The following is a 20264-nucleotide window of genomic DNA, read 5'->3' on the forward strand; positions in this document are numbered from 1 at the left end:
TGGGGCCTGTTTGATCTGGATATTTGTCAGTGTGGGGGGGACCAAGGTGTGTGGGGAACACTGCTGAACCTCTCGGTGGGGCCTCAGGGGATGGCAGTGGGGAGTGTGACACCCAGGCAGGGGAATAGCCAGGGCTAGAGGCAGAAACCTGCAGCAGTGCTGGCTGGATTCCCATCCTCCCTGGTCACTGCTGATGCTGCCACCAGGTATTTCACTTCCCCAGAGCAGCACCAGCTACATCCCATCAACACTGATGACTCTTGGAGCCCGTTTTGTCCAAGAACCAGAGATTTAAAGATTTCCTTCCATAACAAATGAACACTAAGAGTCAAGCTCATATCCTGGGGGCCACGTTGGCACTTTGTTTGGCTCTGCTCAAAGGACCACAGCAGCTGCCGACCCTCCATGGGAATACCAGCCCAGTAATGGAATTGGGCTCTGACAAGAGAGCTGGGCACAGGTTGGTGCTTTGGCAGGGGCCTGCGGGCCTGCTGGGTCGTGCCCAGTCACCTGCCGTCCTTGGGGACACAGAGTCCCTGGGGCAGCCCCTGCCCCTCTGATCAGGGGCTCTGGGGTGCGGGTACCTCCTGCCACGTGTCCGACCCTGCTCGACATCACTGGCAGTGCTCAGTGCCACCGCGGTGCCCAAACTGGGGGCTGTCCCTCTGCCCTGACCCGCTGTCCCCGGTGTGGGGGAGCCCCTCGCTGGGCGCCAGGCTGCGGGGAGCGGGCAGAGCTGCAGACACCTGAGGCGGAGCCCCGAAGCGCCGGGTGCCCGGCGCCCGCGGTGCCCTCCGCTCCCCCGCCGCCCCTCCGCGCCCGCGGTTCCCCTCCCGCGCGGGGCTCCAGGCGGAGGCGGCGGGGCCGTGCCGCTCGTGCCGCATTGGTTTGCGGCGGAGCCCGTCACCGCCGCCGCGCCGAGATTGGCCCCCGCAGCCGGCGCCGGGCGACCCCCGGGCCCGGCCTCCTCCCCGCCCGCCGAGCGCCGCGGCCCGGGCAGGGCACCGGGCACGGGCACCGCGCTCCGCTCCGCGCCGCCTGCAGCGGGGGCAGGGCCGGGCCGAGCCGGGCGGGGGGCGCGCCCACAGCCCCGCCCCGCACCGCCCCGCGCCGCCCCGCACCGCGCCGGCAGCGGGATGTGAGCCTCGGCTCCGCCGGCAGCGCCCGCCGCCCCGCGCCCCGGGAAGATGCTGAGCAGGTGGATGAGTGGCAGCAGCAGGAACCTGGACCGCGAGTACAACTGCACTGTGCGGCTGCTGGACGACAGCGAGTACACCTGCACCATCCAGGTCAGGCTCCGCGGCACCGACACCGGGGCCGCGCTGCCCCCGAAGCCGCGGCGCTGCCGCCCGGCCCCGGCAGACAAAAGGAGCGGAGCGGCGGGGGCGGCCCGGTGCTGCCCCGCGCCGCCAACAAAGGCGGCCCCCCCCCACCCCCCGCTCCCGCCGCCCCCCGGCTCTCGGGCGGCGACCGGAGCTTGGCTGTCGGCGGCGGGGAGAACCCCGGGGCTGAGCCTGCGAACCCCTCCGCCGCGGAGGGGTGCGGGGATGGCGCGGAGAGCCGCCCGCCTGACCCCGGCGCGGTGATGCCCGCAGCACCCGGAGCACAGCCGGAGCCGGAGCGGGGCAGGGGCAGTCCGCTACGGCCGCCCCGGGGCCCGGGGAGCCGTGGCCGTGCCCCGCGGAGCCGCTCGGTGCGAGCCCTCCGCCGCCGGGCGCGGGGGCTGCGCGCAGCGCGGGGAGGACGTGGATGCGAAGTGAAGTACGGGGGATGCAGCGGGGCAGGGATGCCCAGGGATCCGCGGGGTAGGGATGCTGCAGGGCACGGATGCGCGGGGGATGTTGCTGGCAGGGACAGACCCTCCCGGCCCCGCCGCAGCCGGGTGCCCGCTCTGCTTCCCCCGTTAGCGCCCGGCTTGCCGTGACGAGCTTCGGGTTTTGTAATCGTCCGGAGCGGCGGGGACGGGCGCGCATCCGCCCGCCCCCTGCGCCCCCGTGCCGGGAGAGACCGGGACCGGGGCCAGGACCCGTGGTCGGGGCCGTGGCCCCTCAGCCGCTGTCCCTTTGCTGCCAGGGCTGCGAGGGACATCGCTCAGCACGCAGATGTCGTGGGATGTGTCGTATTGCTGAAAACTAGGGAAACGCACTCCCGGGCTCCGCTGGAGCTAGTCCGGTATCGGGACCGTGTGACCGGGGGATGAGAGAAGCATCCCTGGCTCCGGCTGCTGCTGCGCTTCATTCCTGCCATTAGCATCATCCTTGCAAGGGAGCTCACGAAAACCTGTGCGGAGCCGCACGCGCGGGGATTGCTGCTGGAGGCGGCTGGCCCCAGCCCAGCCCGTGGGCGATGGAAAATTCGGGGCAGAGTTTTGAGTAAAGGTGACTCAACACGTCAATAGCAACAGCTCCCACCGTCCAGCTTCGGGGACCCCCAGTTCTCCCTGCCCTGTGATGCCAAGGAGGGGTGAACATCCTTTCATTTACAGGCACAAACCTGCTTTTGGTGATAATGCCAAAGGACGGTTACCAAGGGTGCTGCAGGCTATGGGAGGCACCGTCATTTTGGCTTAAACAGTCTAAAATTGATAAATAGGGTGATTTGTGCAAATACCACTGAAGAATGGTGGTAACGCTGCCAGTCCTGGCTCACTTCCCCCACCGGGGTTGTAAAGTGTGACCCAGTAAACAGCTCGAACAGCAGCCCAGTTTATTTTGCATAAGCCAAACTAATTCGTCTTTCAGAGGTTGTTTTTAATAGAAATTAAATGGGAAACTGTAGTTTGGGAGAGAGAGTGTGGGCAGAGCAGTTCAGAAAAATCTGGATTTTCTGCCCTTAAGACAATTTGACAAGGTGTCGTCATTTTGTATGTCGGTTTTTTTAAAGAGAAAATACTACTTGGTCCCATATTCTGGTTGATATTTTATGTGTAGCATAGTAAACAGGGAATCCTGGTATTTAGCATGCATGACCTGAGGGATGAAGAATTTGCTCCTGCTACCCTGACAAGCAAGGTTACCCCACTTAAATGCTTGCTCTCGCTTGCTTTCATGCTGCCTTATAAGCCAAGTATTTATAGTCCATGCAAAATTAGGGAGAACATAGCAGGAATGTGTAATGTCTCGCAAGTGAGGAAGCCGTCACCGCGCAGGCTGAGAGCTCTGAATGAGTTTTGAAGGTCATTCCCTCACGAGCACAGAGATTTCACATCTTGCCGAGATCCACAGTGTCTCCTCACCCAGGCTGGTTCTGCGCCTGTTGGATGTAATTTATGTCTTTCTATTTTTGCTTAAATCCGGAGAAACTGGCCGAAGCAGCAGTCATGGTTCTCACACGCAGTGCTCTGGATCCGGGCACATGTCTGCGAGTGGAGCTGTGGCTGGAAGTTTGTGCCTGTGGTTTTGCTGCTGTGCCTGTGTGTCCTCCCTGGCAGCAGGGATGAGGATGGGCTTTGTGCCCTCCCTGGAGTGTGGCCTGTCTGACAGGTCATCTGGCTTCACTGCTGGGGAGGAGAAAGCAGCACTCGGAGGCAGAGCTGATTTTGAGAGGGTTTATTTACATTTCAGATAATGGCATTGGTTAAACCTGTCATAAAATAAACCTCTGGCTGTGCTTGATGAAGGTGTGTGAGTAGGGGTTTGGTGCTGCTGGATAATACCTGAGCATTCTGCTTCTAAATAAAGCCTTTTTTATGTGATTATCCAAGATTTGCTTTGTTCATATTCCCATGTTGAACGAGCAGTTCATTGTCTGAGCTGGGATGAATTCTTCCTCTTTTTTTCCTGAATTTTCACTCCTGAGCAGCCCATCCAAGCAGGCAGAGGGGCCTGGAGGCCTCCTCACTGAGGCCCCCCAGATGCTGTTGGGGGACAGAAGTGCCATGGGCACAGGGACTGCGGTGCAATGGGTCGGGGCAGCGGGGTTGGCACCTTTTGTAGTGAGGTTTTCTTGTGAATTCCAGTGTTTGCTGGTTTAGGGAAGATGTTGTCCCAGCATCTGTCTGTGCTGGATCCTGGGGGTCAGTCCATGTCTGCCAGCGAGCAGGGCCCTGGTCTCAGCCCTGCCAGGACTTGGGGACTTGTAGCAGCTGCCTGGATGTGAAGATGTTCATCTTTTGTCTGGGAAAAGCTGATATTTAACAGTATCACAGGCTGCAGAGGCACCTTTTAAGGGAATAAAGGTGGTGGTTTGTGTGTGGTCTCCATCAGGTGTGAGAAGGCAGCAGTGCCATCCCTGCTTCATCCCTTGGCATGTGCTGACTGCCACCTGTGGGCGTGGGGACCCTGCTCACACCCGTCCCGAGACGTGTCCCCAGGGAGCGGGGCCTGACAGAGAAGGGCAGCCATTCCTGAAGGCGTTTTGCTCATCTCCATGGTGAGGGGCTGGTCTAGCTGTGTATTTAATTTAAGGTCCACCCCTCGTGCTCCGTGTCTCCAGGAGGGACGTGGAGCAGGCTGCTGGCCAGGCTCCTTGCAGCGCCGTCGGGATGAAAAGAGCTCTGAAACACCCAGCAATGCTGTGGTTTGCTGTGAGTGAGTTGCTTGTCTGAGGAAATGTTTCAAATTCTTCACTGTGGTGTCAGTGGTGGCATAAAAGGCTCAAAATAATTAATGATTTGCCATTGCTTGATGCATCAAGATTTTTCCTGAAAAGACAGTGGCATTTTGTTTCAAACCCCAGTAGAACGACAGGAACGTGGAGACATGAGAAAATAAATATATGGTTTCTTAGATGCAGAATGTTAGAACTTTCTTGCATAAAATCGGGAAGGAATGAAAGCGAGCTCCTGGCTGCACTCTGGGACAAACCCCCTGTTTCCCACTTGGAGCACAAAGTTCTTTAGGAGCCCTGACAGGTTCATTAATATCAGGCAGCAGCACAAAGGGGAATCTGGCGGTTTGTGGCAGTGAAGGTTATTTGTTCATTATCTTTTTATCTTCGGAGAGTTTCCAATTGCTTTTCCCGGGAAGTAGGTTAGGAGACCGCTGCTTCCGCGGGGGGGGCTCCGCTCTGCAGCCCCGAGCACGGGTGACGCTCTGGGGGGACAGAGGCCGCTCCCGCTTCCGAGAGCGCCACAAACCAGGGGCTCTGTGCCGAGCTGTTGGTGTCTGTCTGTCCCAGAGCCCTCCCTTCCCTTAATACTGGAGCTCGAGTGCGGGGACGGGGACCGGGGCCAAACCCATTGTCAGAAATGCGGCATGTGGCGGGCTGCGGGTCCCCGGCTGCGGGTCCCAGGCTGAGGGTCCCAGGCTGAGGGTCCCCGGCTGCGGGTCCCAGGCTGCGGGTCCCAGGCTGAGGGTCCCCGGCTGAGGGTCCCCGGCTGAGGGTCCCAGGCTGAGGCTCCCCGGCTGAGGGTCCCAGGCTGAGGCTCAGCACCGTGGGTCGGGCGCTCCGAGCATCCCCCGGTCTCCTGGTCCGGCGGCAGCGAGGGCCCGGCAGAGCCCCCGAGCAGCTCCAGCTCGGTTCGGCAGGGGGGAGACCCAGGCTGGGGGCTGGGCTGCAGCGGGCACAGGGTGCTCCGGGCTGCGGGTCCCAGGGAGGCTGAAAGCGTTACCACAGCTTTGCTGTTGGCTGTTCAAAGTCATGTTTTTATTCATAGCCTTGGAGATGTGTTTGCAGCAGAAACCCATCGTTCTGGCTCAGCTGTGTCTCCATGAGTTGTGCTGGTGGGGCAGCTCCTTCGCCCCTGGCTCCAGCATTTCCATACACTTGGTTTTGTAGGCTTGGGAGGAAGGTGCCTGAAATGCACAATGAGTTTGAAGGGAAAACAGCAGTCAAAGCAGAGCATTTTGTCTCCTTTTCCTCTTAAATTTATGTCCAACAATATAATTTTAAATACAAAAGATACAGAAGGCAGCTGAGGAAAACATCCACTAAATGTCCGCTGAAAAAGGGGAACAATATTCATTCACATTTCAATGGGAGCAAAACCCCAGGTTGTTTTGAAAACCTGTGGAAAATATTTCTATTGCTGTTCTTTCTCTGCCAGCCGAAATGTCTGTTTTCTGTTCACTTTTCATACCTGTTTTACAACATTACCTGCTGTGAACCCGCCGGCTATTCCCCTCTCAGGAGCCAATTTCCTGACAGAACTACTTTGCTTATCACTTTCTTGTGGAAGATGTTGAAGGCAAATATAGATATAGAGTCAGATCTGGATATAGATGTCCACATGCTCGTGCACACACACACAGATGCCATTGGAGAGAGATGCGTACCACAGCACCATGAAAAAGGAATTCGCTCCTTCTGTCATGTTAGAATTAGGTAATGTGCAGCAGGAGGCTTTTTTTGAGGTGTCTGGGGAATACTGAAAGTGCTGTGAGCAGCCCACTTATTTTTAATTTTTGAGTCAGGCTCCAGGAGCCCAGAGGGATTGTGGACACGGGGATGACGTCGATGGCCGTGTGCTGGCAGCGCCAGGACTCACACAATGCCTTGGTTTGTTCCATACAGGACCAGAGGCACTGGAAGCTCCTGTGATCCCTCTCCGACCTGGCACATCTGTTTTGTCGCTGAAATATCACAGCTGGCTTCTCCTGGAAGCCGTGTATGGAGTGGACAAGGACTCTGTAGGGAGCAAGACCCTCACTGAGATGCCATCAGTGGTGGTGGGCAGGGCCCTGCTGGAGATGCCCTCATTCTGTGGAAACTCCTCCCCAGCTCATGCAAGGGTGGGGGTCCTCTCCAGGGTGTGTGGCATCATAGAATCCTGGAATGGTGTGGGTTGGAAGGGACCTTAAAGCCCATCCTGTTCCACTCCCTGCCATGGGCAGGGACACCTTCTACTGACCCAGGTGCTCCAAGCCCCAGTGTCCAACCTGGCCTTGGACACTTCAGGGATCCAGGGGCAGCCACAGCTTCTCTGGGTACCCTGTGCCAGGGTTTTGCCACTTGGCTCAGGGAGTGGCTCCCTGATGGGCCCTTCATGTTCGAGGATGGCTTGTGTCATGCGATGTGAGGAGGGAATTTGTCAGTGGGCAAAATCCAGCCCTGTGGTTTCCTCAACACCTCAACCTGCTGGGGATGGTGGCACTGTCCTGTGTCCCATGGCCAGCACGGGGTGTGGGGGGCTGGTGGGAATCCCAACAGCGGAGCAGAGCACACATGTGCTCCCACCGAAACAGGAGCTGCGGCTCCGAGCAATCCCTGGAAATCACCACGCTCCTGGCTTCCAGAGGCAGGGAAACATGGCCCTGCTGTCACCTGTTAGAAATGACATGTGTTACTGAGAAGGCTGGGAACAAGCAGGGTTTGCTGTGAGGGAAGTGCTGGGGTTTATTTGCCATCAGTTTTGTGGAGAACAGACAATCCCTCGTTAGCCTGGGGTCAGGCTGGGGACTGTGGCAGAGCCCTGAACATTTCCACTGCCATCGGCCACTTGTTTGTGGGTAGAAAACACAATTATTGTTTGGTTACAGCAAGCTTTGGAGTTGCTTCTGCAAATAAGGTTTCAGGTCAAATTCTTTTATTTTAAGTGTTTCTGAGGTAAATTATTCCAGCAGTAGGGGAGCAATTTCTTGTTGATGATCTGGAATTGCTGTGAGGCCTACGTGTCCACAGCGGGTGTCTGCAGGGACTGTGGCTCTTGCACAGCACAGGGGAGATGGCAGCAGGTTCTGACAGGTGCAGGGATACTGTGGTTACCTTGAGCCAGAGTTTGTCGTGCCAGGGCTGGGGGATGATTGGAAAGGATCATTGAATCATAGAATCATGAAATGGTTTGGGTTGGAAGGGACCTGAAAGTTCACCTTGTTCCAAACCCTTGCCATGGGATACTTCCCACTAGACCAGGTCGCTCCAAGGGTGAGGCTAAATGCCCTCCTCTGCCAGGATTAGTAGTTACTTATTTCTGGTTTTTCCTACCAGCCTATTGGCAGCTTTAGAACTCAGGAAAATATATCCTATCCTGATTTGTGGATTCTCCCCTTGCATTCCCATCAGTGTTACATCCACTGCAGCACTTGGTTAGTCTCTGAAGTCTTATTTATGTGGCACCTTTGTCACCCCAAGGGACATTTTCCTTGTGCTCCAGCCCATGCCAGCAGAGCTCTGCCAGCTGCTGCCCAGGCCCAGAAGAAAGGCAAACCCACCATCCTTGGTCACCACAGGAAGGAATCCACACTTGGAGCATTTTTGGAGCTGTCACCAAAGCAGAACACCACCTTAACCAGGGCAGGCTCCATGCCCGGGGCGTGAGCAGCCGCTCGCAGGATGGAGCAGCACGGCCCAAGGTTGCTGCTCCCTGCAGGAGCCCTGTGGCTGCCAGAGCTTTTCTGCTCAGTGAGGAAGAGGAGCGTGAAGGGCAGCAGGGTGGGAGCACGTGAGCTCCGTGTGGGAACATGTTCTCTGGAACTCACGGACACGAAAGCTTTTTGTTGTTGTGCTGGGTTGAGCAGGCTGGAACAGCAGAGGGAACGTCCCCAGCGCCACATGTCAGTGCCAGCACGCCGAGCCGTGCTCTGTCAGCCTGTGGACACTGGTACTCCTAGAAAATAAAAACAAAAAATTAGAAATTACATGAAATCTCATTAAATGTGTCACCCAGCGGCGTGTGTGCCTGCGTGGCTTGTGTCAGGATGCCAGAGGGTGCTGGGGCAGAAGCCAGGTGAGCAGCACTGGCAGGAGGTGTGCCAGCTCTTCTGCCCAAATCCTGGAGATCAGCTCCTTCCTCTCCAGAAAAGAAAACATTTGGAAGTGTGTTTCCTTCCAGAGGGCATGGATACGTGAGATATTGGGAAGGAATTCTTCCCTGTGAGGGTGCTGAAATCCTGGCACAGGGTGCCCAGAGAAGCTGTGGCTGCCTCTGGATCCCTGCAAGTGTCCAAGGCCAGGTTGGATGGGGCTTGGAGCACGCTGGGACAGTGGAAGGTGTCCTGCCCATGGCAGGGAGTGGGGCTGGATGACCATTAAGGATCCCTTCCAACCCAAACCATCCCAGGATTTGATAATTCTATTTGCAAACAGTGCCTGGTTCTGAGTCTGATGTTTTCCTGGGAAGGGCTGGGGGCAGGTGTGGGAATGCGCTTCAGGTGCTGGTGCAGAAAAGCTCTTTTTATTTCTAAGCAAAACCAGGATTTCTGTTAAGTGTGGAGGAATGATCCGATGGGATCCTGGGAGGCAGCTGGGCATTTTGTCCCTCCTGCTTTCCCCTTCTAAAGCTGCAGGCACTGCTCTGCCCTTAATTACACTTGGGTATTAATTACCCTCCAAGCACATCACCTCCACCAGTGCTGCTGTGTTTGTCTGTAGAAGTGACTTGGCAGCTGAAATTTCATGAGGAACTTGGTTAATTGTTCACACACAGAATGCAAGATGCCATTGTGCTTCCTCCAGCTTGTTATCTGGGAGGGACTCGGGGATAAAATCCAGGAAAATCTGATTTTCCTCAGCAAAGTAAGCGGCTGTCGTGGCCTATCCCCATCAGAGCTGCGCTGCCAAGGCAGCGGGGCTGGTTTTATGTAACCCCTTGGTGGGGCAGGGCTGTATTTCAAACCACGGGATCAACTCTGCATGTCCATTACTGGGTGATCCCAGCCCTCCTTATGGAAACCAGGGAGTGTTTGTTTTCCCAAGTTGTCCAGTCTTTGATCCTGGCCAGGAAAATTGATGTAAATGGAAACAGCTCCTCTGCAGACGAGGGAACAGACTGAAAACCTTCCTGGTTCTTTACAATGTACTTTGTGTGGGGAAAATGGAAAGGTTAGGAAATTCCTCCTGGAGAGGTGCGGGCATTGCAGGGCTCAGAGCCATGGGCTGGCTCTACCCTGATGATTTATCAGAATAATTTTGCCATAATAATTTTAACATACTTTCTTTGGCTGTTTGAGCTGGGAGCTTCCCTCTGCTCCCAGCCGGCCGCGATCCCACCGGAGCCAAGCAAAGGCTGAGTCCCATTTTCCTGCCCTGGGAGTGCCAGTTCTCTGCACTGAGAAGCTCACTGGAAATTCAAGGTTCACATGTATTTTAATCTTTCCTGTCTCACAGTAAAGAACATGAGCCCTGGACTCCTGAGCAGAGACAAACCCTTGGGCTGGGTCAGGAGGAAAACCCAGGTGGGCCAGTCCCCAGCAGGTACTGGCATCTCACCAGACAATCGAGGTGTTTTTCTCCATGATAATTAACAGCAGCTTCCACAGCCAGTGAGGTCTCCGTTCATTAATGTGGGATGTCAGGATCTGATCAATGCTGCAGCTGGAAATAGAATATTTTGGCTGCATAATGTCTGTTACCAAAGATGTTAATTATAGTGGCATATCTGTCACATCGATGAGGGGCTTGTGTTTTTCAGAGGGTTTATAGTGGCTGTTTTGTGTTGACTCTTACCCTGGAACACAGGCTGGAATCCCAAAGGAAATATCCATCCAGCTGCCTATAGGGGATTTTTTTTAATAAAAAACAACAAAAATTGAGTCAGCCATTCTGGAGCTGGAAAGAGGCTTTAAGGATATATAGATCAGGTAGTTTGTTGCAATTGCAACTATCCCTTATATGCTTAAATCATGGAATGGGAAGTATATTGGGACTGGGAGAAAAAAAGCTGGAATCCAATAGACTTGTGTTTGAAAAATAATAATAAATCTGCTGAGCAGGTACTTTTCATGAATCGATCTAGTTCTCATTAGCTTTTCACTGTATAGTTTGCTGACTAATATTTCTGGCTTGCAAGTAAAAATGGCTTTCCAAAGGAAATATGGAATGAGAACAGAGTGTTTTTGGGACCTCAAACCTGGAGCTCCTGTGGCCATTGAAAAAGAAGAGATGTGAGGGCAGCAGAAACACAGGAACAGAGAAGAGGGCTGGGGTTGGAGTGACAGTGAGACAGGACCAGGGCAATGAAGGTGTGATGGGTACTGGGAGCATTCCTGCTGTGCCAGCCCATCCTACTCCATCTGTACAGGGACACTCGTGATCCCTGTGGCACCGTGGAACTGAGCCTTGGCTCCGGCCCTTGCTGTGGTTCTGTCAGACCTCCTGCCCAAGGTGCTCTCTTGGACCAAGTCCCAGCCTAAATCTCAGTGATCCCGTGCTCTTTCTCAATATTAAGGCTCTTCTCCTGGACTTCTCTCCCTCTGGCCCTTGTCACTGCTGTCCTTCCTTTCTCCCCCAGCATTTATTCCCTGTGTGTTAACAGGTTGGCATCGTTCCCGTTTGCAGGTTGTTATAAACCCCCAAACCAGCAGGCAATGATTCCCCAGCCTGTCACTGCTTCTTGGGAACGACTCCTTGAGCACATGACGGGGCTTTTTTCTGCCTGTGATCTCTGCTTTGGTGACAGATTTCTTCATGTGGGGCTTGATGAAGCTGAGGGTGCTCAGGGCTGTACAGGGAGCTCGGCAGGGCTGTGCCCTGCCAAGCTTCCAGGAGGAAGCACATTCCCTTCATGGAGCCTTGGTCCTCACTGGGAACCCCAGCTTCACATCTGGGCTTTGTTCTGGACATGAGTAAGGTGCCAATACAAAATTAATCCAACGAGGCAAGCTGTAAATGACACTGACAGGGGCTCCTCCCTGGCTCCTGGGATGCTTCCTGCTGCCAGCGGGAACACACGGGCACCTGGGCAAAGTCCCCTGGAATTGAATAAACGCACAGCGAACAGGCTGAGGCTTTTCTCAGAGCCAGTGAGAGGAGAGCGCTCCTATTTCCGTAGGGCTTTGTAATTAACACAGGGAATTTTGTTCCGGGATGTCATTGAGTGTAATGGGGAACGATGGCTGAGGCAGTTTAGGCTGATTCAGTTTGGAACTTCTGTGGGCGGTGTGTAATTCCCAGCTCTGCTGGGCTCTTCCCAAGACATGTGTTTTTGGGACACAGTTAATCTCTGTATCCAGGAGCTGATGGGCCCTGCCATGTCCTGCTCATGTCCTAGGGCAAGCACACTGCAGGAGCAGCAGGGAGCACTGAGGGAGCCGGTGTTTCCCTCACTCCTAACTGGTCCTCTTACATGATGCTTCCCATTCCCTCAGCTGGTGTGTCTGCTATTCCTCATCCCCGGGGAGAAGTGCCACCTCCAGCAGGCACAGCCTCGGGGGTGGCAGTGACTTGGTGGCCGTGGTGCCTGTGGGACACACAGGAGGGTCAGGAGGGGGGTTCAGGTGGGCTGGGGTTTTACACCCCATGCAGTCTCCATGAGACGTGGATAAAGTAAAAACCCGCACGGAAAGGCTCCAGCCTTGGCTTCTTTGCAGGTCTTGGGGCACCATAAATCAGTCTGAAGGAGTGACTGACCCCGCACACACACTGCCTAATTCGTCTCTTTTGCTTTGTTCCACGGATTTCTATGGAGAGAGTGGAGAAGTCAACGTTGAGTGCAGCTGGAAAGGCCAGGGATTGCCATGGGAACAGAGGAACAGGGCTGATGGCAGGCAGGGGACACTGCCACTGCCTGGGAGCTGCCCTCATCTCCATTGCCCCACTGCTGCTCTGGGGACATCGGGCTGGAGCTTCATGTCCAGCCTCTGGAATGATAACAAGGAGCTGTGTCCCACTGGAGTGAGTCCAGAGCAGCCTCCTCCTGACTCCTGGGCTCTGGGGCTCCTCCAGGGCTCCCCAGGTCTGTGCCACCAAGGCAGGGTAGAGCTGTGTGTTTATTTATCCCAAAAGCCAGTGCCAAGTGGGTTATTTATGTACTTACTGAGGGTTTGCTTTTGCCTGTTTCATTTGTCATCATAACACAAGCTGGATCCTTCTCCACTTGCCTAAAGGAGGCTGGAGCCCCTCTGCCATGGAGAGGGGCTGGGAGAGATCTGAGAGCCCCTTCCAAGGCCTAAAGGGGCTCCAGGAGAGCTGGAGGGGACAAGGGTTGGAGAGACAGGATAAGGGAGAATGGCTTCCCACTACCAGAGGGCAGGATTAGATGGGATATTGGGAAGAAATTGTTCCCTGTAAGGGTGGGGAGGCCCTGGCACAGGGTGCCCAGAGAAGCCGTGACTGCCCCAGGATCCTTGGAAGTGTCCAAGGCCAGGCTGGATGGGACTTGGAGCAGGCTGGGATAGTGGAAGGTGTCCCTGCCCATAGCAGGGGGTTGGAACAGGATCAGCTTTGAGGTCCTTCCCAACCCACTTCCTTCCATGATTCCATGATCCATGGCAGTTTCCTGAGCAGACTGGTGCTGGTGTACCCTGTGCTGAGTGTTGGTGTGTCAGTGTTCCTGAAGGAGCTGTGCAATTCCCATTCCTGGTGTTTTCTCAGTGTCCAGGCAAAGGAATTACGGTGCTGTTTGGTTGCTGCACTCTTCCAAGTGAGCAGCCTGGCATGAAAGAAGCCTTACATGGAGTAGGCATGGGAAGGGTGAGTGCTTATGGCTTCTTTCAGATGAGCTTGGGAAAAAAAAACCTCTGATAAACTACAGAGGCCAGAAGAGCTCCTTCTGTAAGTGCTGCAGTTATCCTGGTCTTCATTTGGATAGTCAGTGAGCCACAAGGATTGGCATCCCAGCCAAGGGAAGGGCTGAGGAGCAGTGGAGCTTAGTACAACGTTAGAACAGATTCACTCATCCCCTTCAAATATTTATGGCCTTGCAATCCATACACATTTTAAGCGTGTTTGACATCCTCCTATTCTGCTTTTGCTTGTGGAGAGAATCTGGAGAGCATCTGCCCAGCCGTGGGGGTGGCTGCAGTGGCCAGGCATCATGGGGGGCAGGTTTATGGCTGGGATTTAGGAAGGATCCATGGAGTCTGTTCCTAGAGAGCTCCTTAGTGTGAGGAGGGGCTTTGCACGGCACTCCAGGTGCTGGTGGCTCGTGCAGCCCATGGATGGGTGCTGGCTGGGCAAGGAGGGGTTTGGCTGTGGGGGTCATCCTGTCCTTGCCCACGCAGCTGGAATTGTGGGAGGATGCACCAGAGGACCACGGGCCGTGCTGGACCTGGGGCCAGGTCAGCAGGGGTGTCTCACCTGCTCAGGAGGGACAGGAACTTATTTTCAGCAAAAGAAAGTCAGTTGTAACAAGCCAGTTGCCTTCCTGCCGGAGGGACAATTCCTGTCAATCTGCCACGTTTTACTCTGGTGGGATAAAAATAGAGCACGATTTCCAGGCAGCAGCCGCACATCCTGTGGTCGTAATGAGCTCTTAAGGTAATTACCTTTGGTGGGAAAGAGCTGGAGAGGGCGTGTTCGGCTGACACAGGGAGCGTTTGCAAGAAATGGGTCTGTGCTCCCGTGAAAGGGCAGCATCCCACAGCAGGGGGCTAAGGGAGACGCAGGGAAGGCGGAGACGGGTTTGGGACAAGGGCCAGGAGTGACAGGACAAAGGGCAGTGGCTTCCCACTGCCAGAGGGCAGGGTTAGGTGGGATATTGGGAAGGAATCCTTCCCTGTGAGGGTGGGGAGGCCCTTTGCCCTGTGCCAGGGCCTCACTACGCTCACAGGGTAGAGTTTGTTGTAAAAGAATGTTTTAATCCATTTAATTTCTTCAAACCCTTATTTTGAAGTGCTGTTCCATAGCTGGGGGTTATCTTAACAGAAATGATGATCTGGGATGAGAAAGTGCCCCGTGCCACCCACTGCCAAGCTGTGCCCTACCAGAGGCTGTCCAGGAAGCCACCACTGCCCTGGGCATCCTCTCCTCGCCCCAGCTCTTGGTGCTGGGAGCTGCAGGGGCAGGTTGGACCCACCTTTTCCCCACTGAGGCTTTGCCCTCTCCAGGTCAATAAATAATCTCTTGGAGCACTGTGGTGCCTCCCAGCTCTATATATCAATTTACCCTGCTGCAGAATATCCAGTGCTTGCATGGAATAGGTAAATTACACCTCCCGCTGTTCCATCTTTGTAACGAATTCGATACCATCTTAAGAATATAAACCACGAGAGCGCTTTTGTCTGACTCAATTTGCCTTTGTGCAGCTGAGGGGCTGATCTCCCGAGCAGCGCCTTTCCCGAGCCTCTGGTAATCCTGAGGCTTTTCTTTATCGCAGTCTCCGATGTGTTTCCCCAAGTACAGCCAGATTTATGTACCTGCAGCTCCCCTCCTCTGTGCTGAGGTGGGATAGGACCTCTCCAGCCCCGGGGCTCCGCAGCCGCTCTCGGTGCGCTCACACCATGTCACACAGAGAGGAGCTTGTCCAGCCGTGACTCCTGCGGTGTGCAGGCAGCATTCCCTCATCCTGCTGGGTGTTTTCCAAGCCTGGCTTCAGCAGTGAAGTGCTCCTATAAACCCACCCGACTCCTGCCCCCATCAGTGGCTGTGACTGCAAGGTTTCCATCAGACATCAGGGAATTTGCACCAGAGGAGGAGGTGTCACCTGTTCTGTGTGGCACTGCACACGCCGCTCCTTTGGGCTCGTGCCAGAGCTGGGATTTCCTGTCCTGGAATGTCAGACTGGGGAGGATTCTGCAGAACCTTCCTTAATATAAAATTCCGTGTCAGGGATCAGCGTTAACAGCCCCGATGCAGCTGGTGTTCCTTGGGAAGGGGCTGCAAGGGAGGATGGAGTCAGGAGTGAGGACAGAGAATGGTTCTGGATCAGCAGCTCTGAGGACAAAGCCTCAGCTTTGCCATCCCTGTGGAGCAGCTAGACCCTGGCCCTGCCCTCTGCACCCACTGCAGTGGGTCTGGTGTGATGGGAGCTGTGGGATGGACAGACTGACACCCTGAGGAGCAGGGCCATGGAATGGGAGCACTGGGATGGACAGACTGACACCCTGAGGAGCAGGGCCATGGAATAGGAGCACTGGGATGGACAGACTGACACCCTGAGGAGCAGGGCCCTGTGGCAGGGCCAGGCAGGGTCCCCCCCAGACCCACAGTGGGAGGATGAGCTGTCCTGAGGCTGCTGCAGGCACCGAGCAGGGTGTAAATCTCTGGTTGGGAGCCAAGCAGTGCCTTCATGCAATTCAAGCCACTCCTGTGCAATGTAAACATCATCACTGCAATAAAGCTGAAGGTCTGGTGCTGGCAGATAACAACTTGCAGCAGGGTGTCAGCAGGAGCAGAGCCTGCACTGAAGGATGCTCGTGCTCCTCACTCCTTGGGGGACGTGGTGGTGCCTGTGCATGTTCCAGAGTGTGGGGTCACAGGCCAGGACATCAAATTTTTATCTTTTAATTGGTTAATGCCATGTTCCATCACCCTGGCTGGCATGGGATTTTCACTGTAATTAATGCTAATAAACACATTTGTTGGAGAGGGCACTGGAAAGCTTTTCATACAGTGCTGTTTTCTCCCTGAATTATCATTTTGGTTTACACCAGACCCCAGAAACACAGCCTGCCCACAGCTGTGGTGTGCAATGGCACTGGGCCAGGGGTGCTGGTGACACCCTAGAGCTTGGTGTCCCTGTGTGGGGCTGGGTTTGGAGGAGCTGTTGGGGAATGGTCTCCCTGGAGGAGCATCTCTCATCGGCGGGGCAGAGCTGAGCCCCCCATCACCCAGCCTGTCCTGGCAGGAGCAGTAGAAGGAGCAGGATCTCACTCAGGTTGGCATTGCTGGACGAGAGCCCTGCACTGCCCAGAGCAGGAAATGACCACCAGGGGCTGCCCCAAAGGTGATTGCTCTTTTCCTTCCCTCCTTATCTGAAGTGCCTCTCTGCTGCCTTGTCTGACACTGAGCCCCAGGAATTTTGCTGGAGTATTTGGTGCACTGCGCATTGCTGGGATCAGGGAGGTCCCGGGGGGCTGTGGGTGCTGTGCCCCAAAGCTGAACTGGCCCCCAGACGCTGCTGTGCCCCAGGTGCTCCCCAGGAATGCTGAACCTCAAGATTCCCTGTGGGGAGATGCCGCAGCTCTCAGGGTGCTGCTCCTCTGCTGTGCTCCTGCACCAGGCACAGTCTCGGTGCTGCCAGGCAGGCAACTGCTCTTCCCTCAGTGCATTCCCCCATCCTCCACCCCTTTTTCTGGCATTTGTGTCTCCATGTGCACCAAGGGATGCTGCCAAGGATGTGGTCTGTCCATGACTGAGCAGTGGTGCCCCTGGGCATGGTGAAGGGTCTGCCTTGGCACCCTGCTAAAATCTGGGGGTGTTTCTGAAGGTGGCTGAGGAATGTGAGGCTTGAATTCAATTTCTGACAGCCCAGAGCTTCTATTTCCAGTGCTAAACTGCAGGGACTCAGAGATGGACAGGGAGCAGTGGATCCTGGGCTGTTTGGGAGTGTTTCTGTATCAGGCCTGTTACAGCCACTCGCTCACAGGGAAAGGTGCAGCGGGATGCAAGGGAAGATCCCAATTCTTCCAGCTGCCAGGCAGAGCTATTTTCCCTCTCCATGTCCTCTGCACATTCCAGACGTGGGATCTGCACTGACCTGCAGCCACCTGAGTTCCTCAGCAGCTCAGAGTGACAGGACCACCCTCCTCTGCCATTTATCCATCAATTTGTGCCAGGCAGGAGCCTAATGGAGCGAGTAACGCCCGAGCTGGGGCTCTGCAGGGCCACGGCACAGCGCCGTGCCTGGGGAGAGCTCAGCATTCTGAGACATTCCTGTCACCTGTGCAGGGAGGGATGGAGGGATGCATGGAGGGATGCACTCATGGATGGATGGATGGATGGATGGGTGTCCCCAGTCCAGCCAGGGTCCTGTTCCCCAGGGATCTCTGGTGCCCCGTGCAGGACAGGGGTTGCTGCACACTGGTTTGTTCCCTAGGGACAGGGCCTGTTGGGAGAGAACAAGCGGTGATGGTTTTAAACTGAAAGGGTGTCAGGGTACAAGAGATACAATAAGAGGGTTTTTATGATGAGGGGGTGAGGCCCTGGCACAGGGTGCCCAGAGAAGCTCTGGCTGCCCCTGGATCCCTGCAAGTGCCCAAGGCCAGGTTGGATGGAGCTTGGAGAAACGTGGGATAGTGGAAGGTGTCTCCTTTTTTGGCCCCAGGGACTGCAGCATCAATCCCTGGCATCAATCCCAGGAGAGTGCCCTGGTACAAACATCCCTGTTTCCCCCAGGAAGGGGGTCAGAACCAGGAGCTCTCTGGGTCAGAGCAGTTCTTCAGTGGGATCTTGGCTCAGCACTGGTGCCCTGGAACTCCTGTGGCCTCTCAGCCCCCAGGAGATGCTGAGTGACCCAGCACCTGCTTCCAGACACGAGGGAAGCCCAGATCTTGGCAAACCATGGGAAACCCTCTCTGGCTGAGCACTGAGCCCAGAGGAGCAACTCCTTCTGTAGCTTGGCTTAGTTTGTGCTGTGCAACCTCAGCTCTTGCGCTGGAGAAGTGACATCTCCACCCAGCACCCCCCTCTGTAGCCAAGTGAAATGTGATTGCGTCAGCTGATCAGGGACTGACACAATTTGGGAAGTCCTTGAGGGTTTTTAAAGGTCAGGGATGTGTGATACGTAACCAGCCCCCTTCAAGTCCTGCCGGCAGAGCTGCCTGTGCTGAGGCAGCTTGGTCTGTGCTCTGCCTTTCCTGCTTCTCCAGGAAAAGCAACAGCTGGGAATGGCTCTGTCTTCAAGGTGTGACTGAGGGGCAGAATCTACCTTTCAGAAGGTCACGTAGTGATAAGGCAAGGGGGATACAGGGGATGGGAACAGATGGTGCCTCTCTGCCCTGCCTCTCTCTCTGGAGCAGCACCATGAGCAATCATCACTGCAGGGGTAGGAACTGCTCACAGCTCTGGGACCTCAACATCAGAAGGATGTGGAGCTGTTGGAGCAAGTCCAGAGGAGGTCATGGAGATGCTCCAAGGGCTGGAGCCGCTCTGCTCTGGAGCCAGGCTGGGAGAGCTGGGTGTGTTCACCTGGAGAAGAGATGGCTCCAGGGAGATCTTAGAGCTCCTTCCAGTGCCTAAAGGGGAGCTTTGAGCTATTTAAGCCCAAATCCTGCAGAGTTGCAGTGGGTAGGAAGAGCATCCGTGCTGCAGTGCATCTCCTTCAAAGGATCACACAGAGCAGCCCGTGGTTGCAGTTTTTTCCTGCTTTGTCAGCAGTAGTGTCTCCTTGTGCAGAACTGCAGCTCCCAGGAATTTTCTGATCCTGGAGTTTACTAAAACCCCCACCAAATCCAGTGACTGTGTGGTGTGCACTGGACCTGAGGGACAGGGGCCCACAGGCCTGGTGTGGCCCTTGGCCACGGACCTGGTGTGGCCCTTGGGTCCAGGTCTGGGGCCAAAGGAGGGAAGGTGCCACCTACAGCAGCATCTCCATCTGGACCAGGCTGCACATGGGATGAGCTCCTCCATGGCACTGGTGGGGTCCTACAGGGATGGACACTGAGGAGGAGCTGGGAGCTGGGGAGATCAAAGGCTCTTTTTCCAAGCACTGCCACAGGAGTCTGATGGCCCATGGTTTGTGAGCAGATCAATCACCCCCTCTGAGGTGAGGGATGAGGAACCTTCTTACCTTTATTTCCCTGTCCCATGTGTGTGTGCACGTAAATCACACTGCTCTGAGCCCCTTCATGGTTCTGGTAGCACAAATAATACATCAGAGAGAGAAAATGTAGTCAGAATATTTATTTCAGGTTAAAATAATCAGAGAATCATGGAACCGTTTGAGTTGGGAGGGCCCTTAAAGCTCACCCCTTTCCACCCCTGCCATGGGCAGGGACACCTTCCACTACCCCAGGTTGCACCCAACCCTGTCCAGCCTGGCCTTGGACACTTCCAGGGATGGAAGTGGGCAGCCACAAACTGGTGCAACAAATCAGTGTGCACACAAATTAGTGCAACTTGCACTGATTTCTCTAAGCCCACAAGTGTCCCATAGGTTTGATTCCATTTGTCTTCCCGCAGGTCTCCTGAACCATCCCTTTCCTTTAGCAGGGATGCGCTAATCCCATGTGAAACCTGCTCTGATGTGAGTAAGTGGAACAGACAGGCAGAACCTTTTCTACATTAAACTCGAGGCGTGGAGTCTTGTGCACGCACGGAGTGTTATCACAGACATGATATCCCAGCGTTACACACTCCCGGGATCCTCGGCTGCGCGTCAGGAGCAGCGCCTGGCAGTGAGGAGGATGATCTGCTGCGAGAGGAAAAGGGAGAGCTTCCCTCCCTCTGCTTTGATGTGGCCATGGAAAAAACCACAGCCTTTTGTCTAATTTGGGTGTCTGATCTGCCCTGAGGTCTCTGGTGTAATGCAGCTCACCCAGGTGGAATTTTTAAGGTGGAATTTTGAACTGGTCCTGTTAAACCCTCGAGCTGACCTGTGGCAGTACTGGGACACCTGGGGAGGTCCCAAGGGGCTGCAGCTTGGGTGGGGCTTGTATCACCCTGTTCTACTGGAAAGTGGACCCATGGTGGGTGTGTTGAGGTGAGGGTGGTCAGGACCCCCATGCAGAGTCCCCAGCACTTCCAAACCCCAGGGGAAAGCACGTGGGAAATGGGAGCAGGGATCCTTC

General features: G+C 55.3%; 1 protein-coding gene across 3 annotated transcripts in view; it reads left to right on the plus strand.

Moving 5' to 3' along the window:
* Positions 1–1187: 1187 nt before the first annotated feature.
* The window catches only part of FRMD5 (FERM domain containing 5), a gene marked incomplete at its 5' end in the record, with an annotated part of 69589 nt that continues 50512 nt past the window's right edge, over positions 1188–20264 (plus strand). For all 3 annotated transcript variants that reach the window (XM_082291078.1, XM_082291080.1, XM_082291079.1), the window contains one exon: positions 1188–1289. In XM_082291078.1, coding sequence (XP_082147204.1) covers positions 1188–1289 — 102 coding nt within the window. The remainder of the gene's footprint in view (positions 1290–20264) is intronic.

The sequence above is a fragment of the Coloeus monedula genome (assembly GCF_965178545.1).
Source record: "Coloeus monedula genome assembly, chromosome: 14".
Taxonomy (NCBI): Eukaryota; Metazoa; Chordata; class Aves; order Passeriformes; family Corvidae; genus Coloeus; species Coloeus monedula.